The sequence below is a fragment of the Callorhinchus milii genome, unplaced genomic scaffold (assembly GCF_018977255.1).
Source record: "Callorhinchus milii isolate IMCB2004 unplaced genomic scaffold, IMCB_Cmil_1.0 Scaffold6, whole genome shotgun sequence".
Lineage (NCBI taxonomy): Eukaryota > Metazoa > Chordata > Chondrichthyes > Chimaeriformes > Callorhinchidae > Callorhinchus > Callorhinchus milii.
Window position 1 is genome coordinate 12356078 of NW_024704747.1, and position 16108 is coordinate 12372185.

The 16108-nt window shown below is 47.6% G+C and overlaps 1 protein-coding gene across 1 annotated transcript in view; it reads right to left on the reverse strand.

Moving 5' to 3' along the window:
* Positions 1 to 1169: 1169 nt before the first annotated feature.
* Positions 1170 to 16108, reverse strand: part of LOC103191164 (aryl hydrocarbon receptor) — a 49311-nt gene continuing 34372 nt past the window's right edge. The window contains exons 5-11 of the mRNA XM_042336302.1: positions 14081 to 14204; positions 12416 to 12550; positions 11159 to 11360; positions 10516 to 10625; positions 8956 to 9097; positions 5291 to 7298; positions 1170 to 2119 (exon numbers count right to left, since the gene is read on the reverse strand). Coding sequence (XP_042192236.1) covers positions 2009 to 2119; positions 5291 to 7298; positions 8956 to 9097; positions 10516 to 10625; positions 11159 to 11360; positions 12416 to 12550; positions 14081 to 14204 — 2832 coding nt within the window. The 3' untranslated portion in view covers positions 1170 to 2008. The remainder of the gene's footprint in view (positions 2120 to 5290; positions 7299 to 8955; positions 9098 to 10515; positions 10626 to 11158; positions 11361 to 12415; positions 12551 to 14080; positions 14205 to 16108) is intronic.

The following is a 16108-nucleotide window of genomic DNA, read 5'->3' on the forward strand; positions in this document are numbered from 1 at the left end:
CTGTGTCACACACTGTCTCTCTCTCACTGTGTCACACACTGTCTCTCTCTCACTGTGTCACACACTGTCTCTCTCTCACTGTGTCACACACTGTCTCTCTCTCACTGTGTCACACACTGTCTCTCTCTCACTGTGTCACACACTGTCTCTCTCTCACTGTGTCACACACTGTCTCTCTCTCACTGTGTCACACACTGTCTCTCTCTCACTGTGTCACACACTGTCTCTCTCTCACTGTGTCACACACTGTCTCTCTCTCACTGTGTCACACACTGTCTCTCTCTCACTGTGTCACACACTGTCTCTCTCTCACTGTGTCACACACTGTCTCTCTCTCACTGTGTCACACACTGTCTCTCTCTCACTGTGTCACACACTGTCTCTCTCTCACTGTGTCACACACTGTCTCTCTCACTGTGTCACACACTGTCTCTCTCTCACTGTGTCACACACTGTCTCTCCCTCACTGTGTCACACACTGTCTCTCTCTCACTGTGTCACACACTGTCTCTCTCTCACTGTGTCACACACTGTCTCTCTCTCACTGTGTCACACACTGTCTCTCTCTCACTGTGTCACACACTGTCTCTCTCTCACTGTGTCACACACTGTCTCTCTCTCACTGTGTCACACACTGTCTCTCTCACTGTGTCACACACTGTCTCTCTCTCACTGTGTCACACACTGTCTCTCTCTCTCACTGTGTCACACACTGTCTCCTTCACTGTGTCACACACTGTCTCTCTCTCTCACTGTGTCACACACTGTCTCTCTCTCACTGTGTCACACACTGTCTCCCTCACTGTGTCACACACTGTCTCTCTCTCACTGTGTCACACACTGTCTCTCTCTCACTGTGTCACACACTGTCTCTCTCTCACTGTGTCACACACTGTCTCTCTCTCACTGTGTCACACACTGTCTCTCCTCACTGTGTCCACACTGTCTCTCCTCTCACTGTATCACACACTGTCTCTCTCTCACTGTCTCACACTGTCTCTCTCTCACTGTGTCACACACTGTCTCTCTCTCACTGTGTCACACACTGTCTCTCTCTCACTGTGTCACACACTGTCTCTCTCTCACTGTGTCACACACTGTCTCTCTCTCACTGTGTCACACACTGTCTCTCTCTCACTGTGTCACACACTGTCTCTTCTCTACATAGTTTGCCATTGATATCACTGTCTGGCAAGTTTCCCGCTGCTTGTTCAACTTGGACCACCGCATTCATTGGGGCTTTGGCTTGCAGGGTTAACAGTAGCTGAGTGGGAAGCGTCCCTGCCCCCAAGTGCTGCCGATGAGCCAGGCTGGGCTGTCATCAGCAGTGCCCTGGAATACCCCACCGAGCTCAGGAACCAGACCAGAGACTACCAGAGTGTAGGCTCAATTGTGACATTCTGTTACCAAACATGTGACCCTACTTCCCTCACTCCCAAGGAGGATAGGAGGGAGGGAGGAAGGGATACACATTTAAAGGGTAAAGCTTTGACAGTGTGATTCACTGTGATGTAGACACAGACAGCTTGGGGCTGCGTTGATGGTATACCAATTGACTTTTGCAACAACTAGCATAACACAGTATCAGAGTGCTTTACTGTCACTTGCTGAACAATGGTGATTTGGGCGCTGGCGTGGGAAGTGAAAGTCTCTCTATTACCACTTTGCAATGGCTGGATCCCCCCCACAGATGGTCTCTTGCCGATGTAGTCCACCTGACAAAGTGAGAACTGCGATTACTTGGTAAAAAACACACTAAATAATGGCTCATGCATATACCAGTCATAGTGCATAGTGAAAATTATGCTGCATTTGTCTATACAGAAATATAAAGTTGATATATTTTGTACAAATTCAGTTCATGGAAGACCCCCAGCTCGTTTACAATCAGTGCTGTGGTCACGGTTATTTCACAGATGTCCGTGGTTCTGGGTTAGATTTATCCTCCCAGGACACGTGATCGAGACAGTCAGTTCCGGGGCACCTCTGGGTCCATTCTCCAACATTCCTAATATTCATAACAGTTTGCTGTGGCCACAGTCTCAAGAAACAATCCGGCTCTTTTGGGGAGGGTGGAATAGGCCAACAATCCAGTCTCGTCAATCAGAGTATCGGGCTGCTGGAAGAACAGAACGTCAGAGATTGGGGCTCACCAAAATACAATCCGTCCATGTTAAAAGATCCCGCGGCACTATTTGAAATGAGAAGGGAGCTTCTCTCTCTCTCTCCTGGTGTGCTGGACAACAATCTCCCAAATAAAATTGGTTATGTTGTATTGATTGGATTGTGGTTTCCATGATACAAAGATGTGTATGACTTTGTTCAGTGTCTCAAGATACTGAAAGAAGTAAGTCATTCACATCTTCGCTCATATCACGGAAACTATAATGCAATCAATACAACACAATTTACATTTACACAGCTCTTTCATGTTGGGAGGCGTCTCAAAGTACCTAATACTGCTGGCTGGGCACCCGAACTGGGGGTGGGAGTTGAGGGGGAGAAAATGACAGAAAGTGTGGTCAAGGAGGATATAGGTCTTGAGATGGACCTTGAATGCACTCCGGATGCTAGCCCATGTAAAGGGCATTATATAAATGCAAGTTGTATAGTGAAGTCCTGTAGCTCAGTGTCTGTTAGGGCGCTCGCCTCGCATGCGAGAGGGTTCAATTCCCAACAGGGCGAGACCTTGGGCAAGTTTCCTTACTCCACATGCCTGAAGTATTTTTTTGAATTCCTCAAAAGAAAAAATAATTTGGTCACTTAATCCACAACTGTTTGTAGGACACTGCCGTGGGCAATTGGCTGCCGCGTTTTTCACTTTGCAGTATATTCTGTGAAGCATTTTGAGACATCACAAAGACGTGAAAAGCGCTTCATCAAATGCAAGGATTATTATTTATTATGTTGTCACATAGGCATCTTGTTTGACCCTCAACTCTCTTTTCTCCCCCACATCCATGCTATGATCTGCGCTACCTTCCCGCACCTAACACAACTCCGCCACTGCCTCACCCCTCAGGCCGCTGAAACCCTCATTCACGCGGTCATCACATCTAGGCTAAACTACGCCAACTCCCTGCAGCTTCTTCCCTCCATAAGCTACAGATCATCCAGAACTCTTTAGCTCGTGTCCTTTCCCACACCAGGCACTGTGACCCCATCATCCCCACCCTCGCCCGGCTCCCATCCCTCAGAGGATAGAGTTCAAAATCCTCGGCCTCACCTGCAAGGCCCGCCATGGCCTCGCCCTTTCCTACCTCTCTGGCTTGCTAACTCTTTATCAACCCGTCTGCTCCATCTGCTCAGCAGGCTCTGGCGTGCTCCACTTCCCCACCTGGCCCACCCTACCATCAGCAATCGGCCCTTCAGCCTCTCTGCTCCCACCCTCTGGAACTCCATCCCACATTCTCTCCACCTCACTCCCTCCCTTGCCTCCCTCAAGGTATGTCTCAAGACCCTCCTCTTCGACCATGCCTTCAGCCATCCTCCTACTCTCCCTGCCCTCCACCTTCCACCCTCCCTTATCCCAACCCCACCACACCCCCCCCCCAGCTCAGGTCCAAACCCCCTGACTGTCCAGCGCTTTGGGACATCCTCCTGACGTGAAAAGCATTTTACAAATGTAATTTCGTATTGTATTCTTGTTGAATGAGGGGAGAAAGGGAGGGAGGTGGTCAGAGGGACTCCAGGATGAAGATCCAGACGATGGGGGCAGAATGGATGAAAGCCTGACTGACGACGATGAGGTGGGCAGGGCGGAAAACGTGAAGCAGGCAGGTTCGTCAAGTATAGGGTGCGGGGGGGAGGGGGAAGGGAGAGTTGGGGGAGGTAGGGTTTGAGGAAGTTGTTGTGTGGGGCCAGATTGTGAAAGGATTTAAAGGTGAGAACAAGGCAATGATAACAGGAGATGATGGCACTGTTTCAGTGCACCAATGTGCACTGAAACAGTGCCTTTCACATAAAGGGAACATCTTAGAGCGCTTTACACAGTCAGAGTTTGGTGTGAGATCAGCGGGGGTGGGGGGGGAGAAGAGTAAGATTTTGAGGTACTTTTTAATAGATTTCTTAAGTAGGGAATCTGATTGGGGATTTATCTCTCTCTGGATGCATGCCACACATGTGACTCCAATAGGAAATGTTCATGTTTCAGTGGCATGCGTGTGCCAAATTCTCAAACATGGTGATGGGTATATGTGGTGATGGGTCAGTCACCCAGCGGACGACAATAGAATCTCTGTCCAGCTAACAGTAGATCCCTTCAAAAATAAATCAAAGTGGAGTGGCTTCGTCCTTGAGCACCGTAACGCTCAGTGACAGTCATTGTTAATCAATTTGTAGATTGTGACCAATTCCCCATTTATTTAGTGTCTTGTAGTGTATTGGTAAGAGTACTTGCCTTGCAAGTGAGAGGACCCAAGGTCAATTCCCAGGCGAGGCAGAGGGAGGGAGGGAGGGAGGGAGGGAATTTGGTCAAAGTAATGTCCTACAAACAGCCATGGAGTGAGCGACCAATTTTATCTGGGGATTGGTGGCCAGGACACTGGAAAAGAGAAACTGCCTTCTTTTTTCAAACAGTGCGGTGGGATCTTTAACATCCACTGAACGGGCAGACGTCCCTTGGTTTAACGTCTCATCCGAAGAGCGGCACCCCCGATAATGCAACACTCCACCCAGCACTCCATTGGAATCTCACCCTAAGCTGAGCTCAAAGTCCAGACGTGGGTCTTGAACCCACAATCTCTGATTGAGAGGCTAGAGTGCTACTGACCTAGCTGGTTATGTTACTAAAGTAAAACTCACATAAGGCATATCAGTCAGGACCATAACATTTAATATGATTTACGCAAAGTCCAAGTTGCAGACAAATTGTAGAAGTTGTATAAAATCCAATTTAATCAATAATCTTCAATGTGCATGTGTAATTTAATGCAGCCAGTAAGTGCGGATGTTGTGATGGGTCAAGACTACATTTCCTGCAATTCAAAGCATTTTGACCCCTTCGTCGAATGCGCACTTACCGACAGACGGAATCACTTCGACTTGCGGGAAAATAAGTTCTTCTGCACATGGGTCAACAGATCAAGACAGTTTCCCGCGATTGAATGCAGCCGGTAAGTGCAGCAGTAATGGAAGGTAGGGGAGCAGCATTATGAGCTAATACGACTAGTGCAAAGAAAGCTAAGTGGTTTTGATTGTAAACTGAATAGTGACTACGATGAAAGGAATTATAAAGATAAGACTAATGCAAGTTTTACTGTATATAACTGACAGGTTGTGGTCTCCTTACCCTTTCGTTGTACTGTCCATTGTAATCCCACGATACTGGGTCGGTCGCATTCCCACAGGCAGACTCTGCGGTGAAAGGTAAGGGCGGGAAACCTGTCTTGAACTGGCAGGAAGGCTGCTGCGCATTGACCTCACCGTTGGGGAAAGGCGAGGAGTGCAACAAAAGGTTGACGGCGTTCTTCTCAAAATAGCAGGACGCCTTCAGGGGGCTGTGATCAGGTGACTGTTTCATTTTGGAGCACCGGGGCAGAGCAGCAATGGGGCTGGTGTCCGGGAACGACAACCCATTCCTGGGGAGAGACCCACCCCTCACGTACTTGCATGACGGCAGCTGGAAGCCGTTGCTCACCGAGGGGCACTGCCCTGCCTGAGGCTGGCCTGCCACAGCACTGTGCGGAGATGCCATGCTACAACTGTACTGCAGGCATGATCCATTGCCCTGAGAGGCAGTGGACAAGTGTTCCTGGACCGACCTGCACGGTGCCTGGGGGATGTGAAGCTGCCGGCACCCTTGGCCTTGGAGAGGCTGTGTGAGATCGGGCTGCCCGTTCTGCCAGGTCGGCATGCGCTGAAGCTGCATTGGCTGCAAGTCGGCTGCGGAATGCAACCTCGCCTGTCCCTTCTCCCCCAGGTGCCAAGGTCCCTGCGGATCATCACTGAGTGCTTGTTGTGACGGAGTTGGCTGTGTGTTGAGTTGCTCCGTCTGTGGAGCAGGTCTGGCTCGGTTCTGAGACATATGCAACGGATTATGCGGGCTGTGAGACAATGGGATTTGTGGATCAGTCCAAGAGCCAAGTGGATTATGAACCCTAGCTTCCATGCTGTTCTGTGGTCTGGCTTCCGTTGTGCCCTGGAGTCTAAGTGCTATTTGCTTCTGTTGTACATCCATCATCGAGTTCATTGGGGCAAAGACCATTGAGTCCTGTGGACCAAGTATCATTACAGTGTGTAGACTAGGCATTACTTTGCTCTGGTCTCGAAACACAGTTGGATTCTGGAGACAAGATGACATAGAGTGGCAGAGACCAGATGTCATTGAGTTCTGTAGATTACATGCTGTTGGGTTCTGGAGCCCAGATTCCATTGGGGTCTGGAGATTAGGTGTCACTGGGGTCTGGAGACAGGATGACATTGGAGATTGGAGACCAGGGGTTATAATGGCTTTGGATCCAGACTTCATTGAAGTTTGATGGCAGAGCAGCATTGCATTCTGTTGACCCATCATTGAGTTCTGGGCACTATGTGCTATTGAGTTTTGACAGCTTGGCCTCATTGGTTTCTGCCGGTTGAATCCCAGCCCATTTTGTGTATGTCCAAACCAGTTCTGCTGGGGAGTTTCTGGTAAGTTTTCTTCTCCAGAATCCAACCTGCCCTGCTGGAAAGTACCAACACTTGGACCATCCTTTGTGGCCAGCACGTCCTCAACATAGGACAATAGAAAATCATTGCTGATAATGTTGTTCAGGTCATCTGGGAGGTTTGGGCCGATATCCATTTTAAGTAAAGTCTCTTCCCATTGTTCCAACTCCATGTTCTCCACATCAACATCCAGTTTTTGGAGCGTTTTGCAGAGCTCTTTCTCATCATCATTCTTTTGGGATAGAATATCCATTAGAGCCGACAGCGAATCATCTTGATCCAGGTCTGACTCCTGTTTAGGTGCAGTCACTCCATTGCTAGCCGACTGCCAGCAATCTTCCTGTAAACCGAAAACCTCAATGTCATTTTCAAGAGTGTTACTGAGTGAAGGATTGGAGTGTGAATCCGCTTGAGACGCATATATATGAGACGCACTCTGAGAAATGATGGCACCCAGGATCGAATTGGGATCAACACCGTTTATCTCCAGTGAAGTGTTCTTGATCTTCACCCCTTTCCCTTTGGCCTGGAACAGATCCTGAAGTCCAGAGGTGAACAAATTATTCTCGTACAGAACCGCTTCACCCGTGGCAAAGTTGAACGGCAGCTGCATTGTTCTCTTCCGCAAATGTTCTTCACCTTCCTCATTCCTGAGAGAGATGGGTAGGGAGACCATTGGTTAACTTGGGTGTTGTTCATACATGCTCATATAAAGCACACTTTGTGGCCACGGACAAGCAATCACACAATTTTGACACTGGGACGAGAGACATAAGTACTTATATCGGAGATAGCGGTAGAGTCATAGGAGGTCGCAGAGGTAAGGTGAGGCGAGACTTTGGAGGGATTTCTAATAGTAATACTCATGCATTTGGTATTGCTCCTTATCTCATCACCAAGACATTCCAAAGTGCTTACAGGATTTACTGTGAAATGGAGTGACTGTGTATTTGTAGGCAAACATGTCAGCACAATTGTGCATAGTAATGTCCCACAAACACCCATGCAATGAGTGACCAATTTTATTTGGGGGTTTGTTGGCCAGGACACTGGAGAGAGAAACTCCCTTCTCTTTTCCAAATAGTGCCATGGGATCTTTATTGTCCACCTGAACAGGCAGACGGGACAGGACCTTGGTTTAATATCTCATCCAAAGGATAGTACCTCCGATAATGCAAAACCCCACCCACTGCTGCATTGGAGTGCCAGCTTAGACTATGCAAGTTCAAGTGCTGATGTGGGATATAGGCAAGAACGAGGATTTTAAATTTGAGATATTCAGTACAAAACAAAGTCTGGTTGAGGTCAGGATGCTGGACGTGTTTAAATAAACTACTAAATACTGTATTTTTGGGGGGATAGTCAGCCGGGTGTCTGACACATGCGCAAACCCATCATCGTGCTTGAGGCTGGACTTTGCAATGGCTTCCTCTGACCCATTTGATGCTGTTCTGGGACAGTGGAATGAGTATTTAGGAAGGTGCAATCAGATGAGCTGAAGGCTTTCTTCATCGCTGCTATTAGAATCCTATATGAAATGGGACATTGACACACAGCTCTCAGTGAGTGCAAACCACTTTTAGTGACTTGTCCTGACCCAACTGTACAGCGCCTTGGGACGTCCTCCCGACGTGAAAGGCGCTCAATAAATGGAATCTTGTTGTTGTTGTTGTCCTTAATTTAACGCCAAATTGTTTTTTTCCATGTAACAGTTTACATCTAGCTCATACAGTAAAATTTTCATAAGTATTTGTAAGTAAAATAAGTAAAATTTGCCTAAGTCATAAATGTTTAAAGCGCTTCACAGGGATACAGTAAAGTGGAGTGACTGTTTTTTTGGTGAACTTGGCAGCCAATTTGTACTCAGCAATGTCCCACAAGCAGCCAATTGGTCAATTGACCAATATTTTTATCAAGGATTGTTGGTCAGGGACAAGGAGAGACTATGCTCTCTTTCACCTTGGGATCTTTAACGTCCACCTGAACAAGAAGATGGGACCTTGGTTTAACGTCTCATTCGAACGACCGCATCTTCAACGACATCCCAATTGGGACTGTGTCCAATATTGGAGTTAGCTTATATTATATGGGTCCCATGTCCCAAGTTGGTTTGAGTCCACAACCTTATGACTCACTAATAAGAGTGCTACCAACCAAGCTGGGCTGACCCACTCCAAGCCGGGCTGACCCACTCCGAGCCGGGCTGACCCACTCCGAGCCGGGCTGACCCACTCCGAGCCGGGCTGACACATACTGCGCTGGGCTGACCCCACGAGATACGGTAAGTAAATGAGCAGCTTTACTTACGTTAAGGCTCTTTGCCTGGCAATGATGCAGTCAGGTTGGCCACCCTTGTAAACCAAGCGAGCGTTAGCCTGGACCCAGACCCAGCCACTCTGCTTGGTCAGCAATCTGAAGACAGTCATCCCAGTCTCCCCAGTCTTAATCACTGAAAGCAAACAAGTTCCCATTGAGCACGGAAGAGCCTGACATGAGAAGGAGTCATTGGCAACCCATCCAGCTCATCGCTTCTACTGACCATGTCCACCCACCCATTGATTCTATCCAACCCACTCTGAGCTTTTTCAAGGCAAAGTTCCGTGACGATTCCAGTGAAGTCTCCCTTGGGCAAATATCAATGATTAATCCTTGCCTTTCATATAGCCTCTTATCACGTCGTCACAACATCTCAAAGATCTTACCATGATTTATTGTAACATGCAGTGACTGTGTGTTTTGTAGAACGTGGCAGTCAATTTGCACACAATAACCTCCCACATACAGCTATGAAGCGAATGACCGATTTTAACTGGATAGCCAGGACTCCGGGAAAGAGAAACTTCCTTCTCTTTTCGATAAGTGCCACGCGACCTTTAACGTCCACCTAAACAGGCAGACGGGACCTCGTGCTAATGTCTCGCCTGAAGAATAGTACGTTTCTGTTTTAGAAGATCCTCAGTGAGCCTTAACAGCCTCAGCCTTGATAGCATGGCTGCTAAATGTCACCAATTTAACAAAAGATAATAGAGTGGACTTTGGAGTGCCAAACCAGAGACCAGAAGGACCCAGGGATATGTCCAATCTCCATTCACCACTTATTCTCAATCTGATTGAAAGGGAAATGCAGAGTGGAGGGCAGTTCTCTCTTTCAGCCTAGAAAAAAGACACAAAGATGTGTCAGCTCCTGCCTCTGAGTCAGAAGGTTGCGGGTTCAAGCCTCATGTCAGGACTTGGTATCACATAGTCTAAAATGACAGCCCAGTGCAGTGCTGGGGGTGTTGCATTGTTGGAGGTGTTGTCCTTCAGATGAGACATTAAACCAAGGTCCCATCTGTCTGTTTAGGTGGATGTTAAAGATCCCATGGCACTAGTAAAGAGAAGAGAGTTTCACTCTCCTGATGTCCTGGCCAACAATCCCCAAATAAAATTGGTCACTCACTCCATAACTGTTTGTTGTTGTTGTGCACATTGTTGTGCACAAACTGTCTGCCGCATTTCACCCACAAAACAGTCACTATACTTTACAGTATAATCTGTAAGGAGCTTTGAAATGTTTCAACGACGTGATAAGCCATAGCGAGGATTATTATTATAAGATGTCACCAATTTATATCTGGCTAAAAGGGCCAGAGTCATTCCTTTCACCCCTTGCCATGGTGTAAGATACCTGGAGCATGAAAGACACTATATTACTTGTAAGGATTATTATGACTGTTATTTAACTGCTCAGAGTTTCGAATCAAGTGTAAGACTGGCTTTGTGACATAAAGGGATCTGAATTGCACACAGCATTAAAATGCTAACATGTCAGTTTAATCTGCTGCAGTCTTTGTTGAAGATGTTACCCCAGTGTTCGGTTCTACTCACTCCTGACGTGATTGTCAGCGCAGTTCATCATATCCGCGGCGTGGATGAACTGGTAGCCTGACCCTCGCATACACAGTTCTGAATCCGTGTAGCCCAGCACAAACTTCCCTCTGTAACAGGGAACACACCCAGTCACTAAAAAATCCCAATATTTCCCAATCACCGGAAATTCCCTACATTCCTGAGTCTTTGGAAAATCCCGATGATTCCCAGTTACTGGACAGTTCCAACAATTCCAAGCTATAGGATATTCTTAAGTTTCCCAGCAACCCTCCACGCACACACCTTCACACACACACATCCACACACACCCCTCCACAAACATCCCTCACACACATCCCTCACGCACACCCATCTTCACACATACACCCACCCCTCCACACACACACACATGCACACACACACGCGCGCCCACACCCCTCTGCGCGAGCGCCCACCGACAGCCCTCGTGCAAACACAACCCTCCGCACTCGCACACACACACCACTCCACGCGCATACAACCTCTCCACACGCCTGCGGCACACACACCCCTCCACGCGGGTACACACCCCTCCACGCGCACACACCCCTCGCGCACTTGCACACACACACACCCCTCTGCACTCACGCACACACATACATCTCCACACAGACGTACATACTTGTTGTCACAGGCCGTGGGGGTGAAGTCCAACTTGTGCTTTGTCTGAAAGATGAGGGTCTTGGTGCGGATCTCCAGGATGGATGGGGGCTGGAGAGGTGTAGCCACCGCGAACAGTGCCAGCTGGGGTGGTATGGCGCTGCCGTCATCAGCCTTCTTATTCTGCCCGTGCAGGAACTTCAGACGCCCCTGGAACTCAGTGTCTGCAGAGAGACCATAGGCAGTCAATGGTGAGCAATCGTGGCCAACTTGTGACCCGCGTGGGCATCAGGGAGTGCTTCCTCAAACATTTGCATTGATGGCGTACAGCAAGAAATATTCAATCAAGAACGTTTATTTTGTTGGCCGACCACAAAGGTTGACAAAGGCTGGTGTAGAGTGTACACACAACGCTATGGTGTACTCATGCTCTTCACATACAGGAACGCACACGCTCATTTTCATTGTGAGGTGCTTACAGAGATGGCGGTAATTATTTGAGAATATCAACTTATAAACATATGAAAAACCCACACCTCAAAGCTCCTTACACATTACACTATAAAGTGCAGTGACTATGTGTTTTGTGGGTGACACTGCTGTTAATGGTTATAATAATTATCCTTGCATTTGATATAGCGCATTATCACGTCGTTAAACTGTTTCAAAGGGCTTCACAAAATATATTATAACGCAGATTGACTGTATTTTGTGGCCGAAACACGGAAGCCAATTGCACGCAGCAGTATCCCACAAACCATCGTGGATTGAGTGACCATATTTTTTTGGAAGGATTATTACCCCAGAAATTGATCTGCCAATCGACTGCCACCCAAGTTCTTACTTACTGTTAGGTAAACAAGAGGCATATGGAGTAAGGAAACTTGCCTACGGTTGCGCCCCACCCGGAATCAAACCTGGGTCCTCTTGCTTGTGAGGCAAGCGCACTAACCACTATGCTATAGGACTCCCAAGGTCGGGTCCATGTCTCAGACCCTTCCCAGAGAGAAACATCCCCCATTCCCAGCTTGCCTCCCAGTCGACTCTGGGAAGCGCTCTTGAGACACCATAAGCTTCGGAACCTGGTTGAACTTACAACAGCAACAACGGAAGGGAGGCTCTGGACATCAGTCAGGGAAAGTGGGGGCATGACAAACAACAACAACAACAAGATTCCATTTATCTTGTTGTTGTTGTTTGTCATGCCCCCACTTTCCCTGGCTGATGTCCAGAGCCTCCCCTCCGTTGTTGCTGTTGTAAGTTCAACCAGCTGAGGAACTCACCAGGAAGCCAGAGGAGTTGTCCAACAGGCACCGAAAGCGGCATATGAAGCTTCGTTCCATAAAGGAAGAATTCTCGAGGGGCAGCCGTTGGGGATCGTACGTGATCATGTTACAGGGGCTGTCTGAGGACCCTGAGCCAGAGACAGTGAGGCAGATGGTGAGATAGAGGCGGACAGAGATAACAATTTACACAGACTGTGAAACTCAGAAACCAGACTATCTTATGCCCCCTGGCTATGGACTCCCCAAGCAGTGGAAACAGCCTATTTTTGTTAATCATATTATAACTCTTTATAATTTAAAACACCTGTAATAGGTCCCCCACTTAAACATCTCTTCTCTAGTAAAAAAAGACGCAACCTATACAGTCTGTCTGGATAGCAGCACCTATCAGCCGTGGTATCATCCTCGTACATAGTTGCTATATCCTTTATAATGTGAAGACCAGAACTGGGCACAATATGGCCGCAGGGTGAGAGGAGGGAGCAGTGATCCATTGTTGATTGATAGATTGTCCCTTGATTAGTCAGCTATCATAGAACATTTACAGTTTAGGAGGAAACCATTCACCCCATCGTGACTGTGCTCGCTCCCTACTGGAGCTCTCTAATCTCATTCCCTCCTCTCTCCCGATTCTGTCTATTCTGGTGCTTGTTTCCTACTGGAGCTCTCTCCTCCAATCCCCATTGTGTCTGTGCTGGTGCTCACTTTCCTACTGGTGTGCACTGCTCTGATCAGGCTCTTTCTCCTTTTATCTAATTGTCTTTTTAATGCTGTTGAGGTATCTGTACACTAAATCTTGATGCCTAAAGACTGTGACCTTTCCCTGACATCTCCTCCTGTATTGCAGGCCAGTCACTGACTCTAGAGAATGTCATTCTCTGCAGTGGTCAGGTGGCATACACACACCACACACATTGACCAGCAAGGTGCTCTGTGCAATGTTGAGAAGCAATGAGGCCAAAGGAGGCCCCTTAAACCAGACGCACTCAAGCCAACTTAAGTGTCTCCATGCCTCGTCTGAGGACGGGAGTGGTCTTCATCGGGACAATAAATAAAAGGACACTGGGATAGCACTTTCTGGACACCTCTCATACACTTCCTGTTAGCTTCCTTCAGGCTGCTGACCACATTACAACTTCTGATAGCCTTGGAGCCCAGGGTCTCCTTGGAACTGAACTTACTCTAAGGTGATGTGCCTGGCAATAGAATGATGGGAGTCGATTCCACCATCTGTCACTGTCTAAACCAGTTCCTGAGCAAGGTGGGTCTGCAGTACTCCAGGACACTGCTGTTGTCAGCCCAGACAGCCTGGCTCATCAGCAGGATAGACCAGTCACTAAAGGCAGGGTCTCTTCCCATTCAGCACCCATTAAACCTGCAAGCCAAAGCCCTAACACGTAGGAAAGTCCTAGCCAGACAAGCAGCGAGAAAGCTTGCCATACAGTGCTCTCAATGGCAAACTTTGCAGGTTTGGCTGATTAGACTCAATTTGATTTGGATACTCTTAAGCATGATGATGGGTTTTCGCTTTGACAAGACACCTGGCTGACCAAAATAAAAATACTCAGTGACAGATGGATTTAGTGGAGTGCCCATCCCACCCACCAGGGGAGCTATGCAGAGCAGTGTTTTGATGTGAAATTGCCCAGTTGACTTACCATCCCCCAGTGGATTGGATTCATGGAAGGCAGGCGGATTGAGGGCCCAGTGGAGCTGCTGATGAAACATTGGACGGTCGTCCGTGTGGATCAACTGAAACACACTCTGGTGCACCACATCCGACTACAAACAAACACAACAATAAATTACATTTGTATGGCACCTTTGGACAGCCCAAGCCACTGGACAGTCAAGGATTTGGACCCAAGCTGTGAGATCAAGAGGGTAGGGATAGGAGGGTGACCAAAAGCATGGACAAAGAGAAGGGTCTTGAGATGGGCCTTGAAGGAGACAAGGGACCGGGCAAGGCAAAGGGACTGTGGGATGGAGTTCCAAAAGTTGGGGGCAGGCCCGACCAGCGATGGTGGGGCAGGCAGAGCATGAAGCAGGCTGGAGGCCCCTGAGCGGAGGGAGCAGACAGGAAGGTTTTGAGCAAAGAGTCAACAGATACCAAAGAACCAAGTGCTAGGGAATGAGTGCGGCAACTACAGGACATCCCTTTATGAAGTAAAGGCAATTAAGAAAGAGCCAATGAGATGAAGACTGGAAGTACAAAAGCGGGCCAAATGGTGTGGTTATGGTTTGGAGTGTACCAAGTTGAGAATAAAAAATATTACTGAAACACATAGGCCTTTGGAATGGAGAATTGACAACAACAATTGCATTTATGCAGTGCCTTTCATGTCAGGAAGACATCTCAAGGTGCTGGAGTTCTTTGAGGATGTAACTAACAGGTTAGACTGCGGGAAACAAATAGATGTAGTGTATTTAGATTTTCAGAAGGCATTTGACAAGGTGCCACATAAAAGGCTTTTACACAAGATTAGAGCCCATGGAATTAAAGGCAATATATTAGCATGGATCGAAGAGTGGCTAACGGGAAGAAAATAAGAGAGTAGGAATAAACGGGTCCTTCTCAGATTGGCAAGATGTGACTAGTGAAGTACCACAAGGATCAGTGCTTGTGCCTCAACTATTTACAATCTATATCAATGATCTAGATGAGGACCTAGAACTTAAAATATCTAAATTCACTGATGATACTATGCTAGGTGTGAGAGTAACCTCTGAGGTACACCAGTCACAAAAAGTTAATATGCAGGTACAGCAAGCAACTCGGAAGGCTAATGGCATGTTGGCATTTATTGCAAAAGGGTCAGAATACAAGAGTAGGGAAGTCTTGCTGCAATTGTATAGGGCCTTGGTGAGACGGCACCTAGAATATTGTATGCAGTTTTGGTCTCCTTATTTAAGAAAGGACATACGCGCCCTAGAGGGGGTGCAACATAGATAAGTTGGTTCCTGGGATGAGTGGGGTTGACCTACGAGACGAGGTTGAGTAGACTAGACCTATATTCTCTAGAACATAGAAGAATTAGGGGTGATCTTATAGAAATATATAAGATTGTTATGTGGCTTGACAGGGTAGACAGTGGGAGACTGTTTTTCCTGGTAGGAGAATCTATAACTAGGGGTCACAGTCTTAAGATTAAGGGTCAGCCTTTTTGAACAGAGTTGAGGTCACTCAGAGGGTAGTGAATTTATGGAATTCTCTACCCCAGAAGGCTGTAGATGCTCAGTCCTTGAACATATTCAAGACTGAGATTGATAGACTTCTAAAAAATAGAGGGATTAAGGGATATGGGGATATGGCGGGCAGATGGAGTTAGGTTAGAAGATCAGCCATGATCTTATTGAATGGAGGGGCAGGCTCGAGGGGCTGAATGGCCTACTCCTGTTCCTATGTTCCTATGTTTCTAGAATGAAGACTGAAGGCCCAACCACCAATGGCAGAGCAGACATGGCGTGGGATTTGGAGCAGGCCAGTCAGTGCCTGCAGAGCAAAAGGAACAGACATGTTGGTAAGAGTTTTGTAGGTCGCAGCGGTAGGGAGGAGCAATAGCATGAAAGACTTTAAAGGCGAGGACAAAGATCTTGAACTTGATCCTTTGTGCGACAGAGAGCCAATGAAGTGTATGACTAACTAAATATGTTTTAGGAAAAAACAGCACGGCAGCCACCTGTAA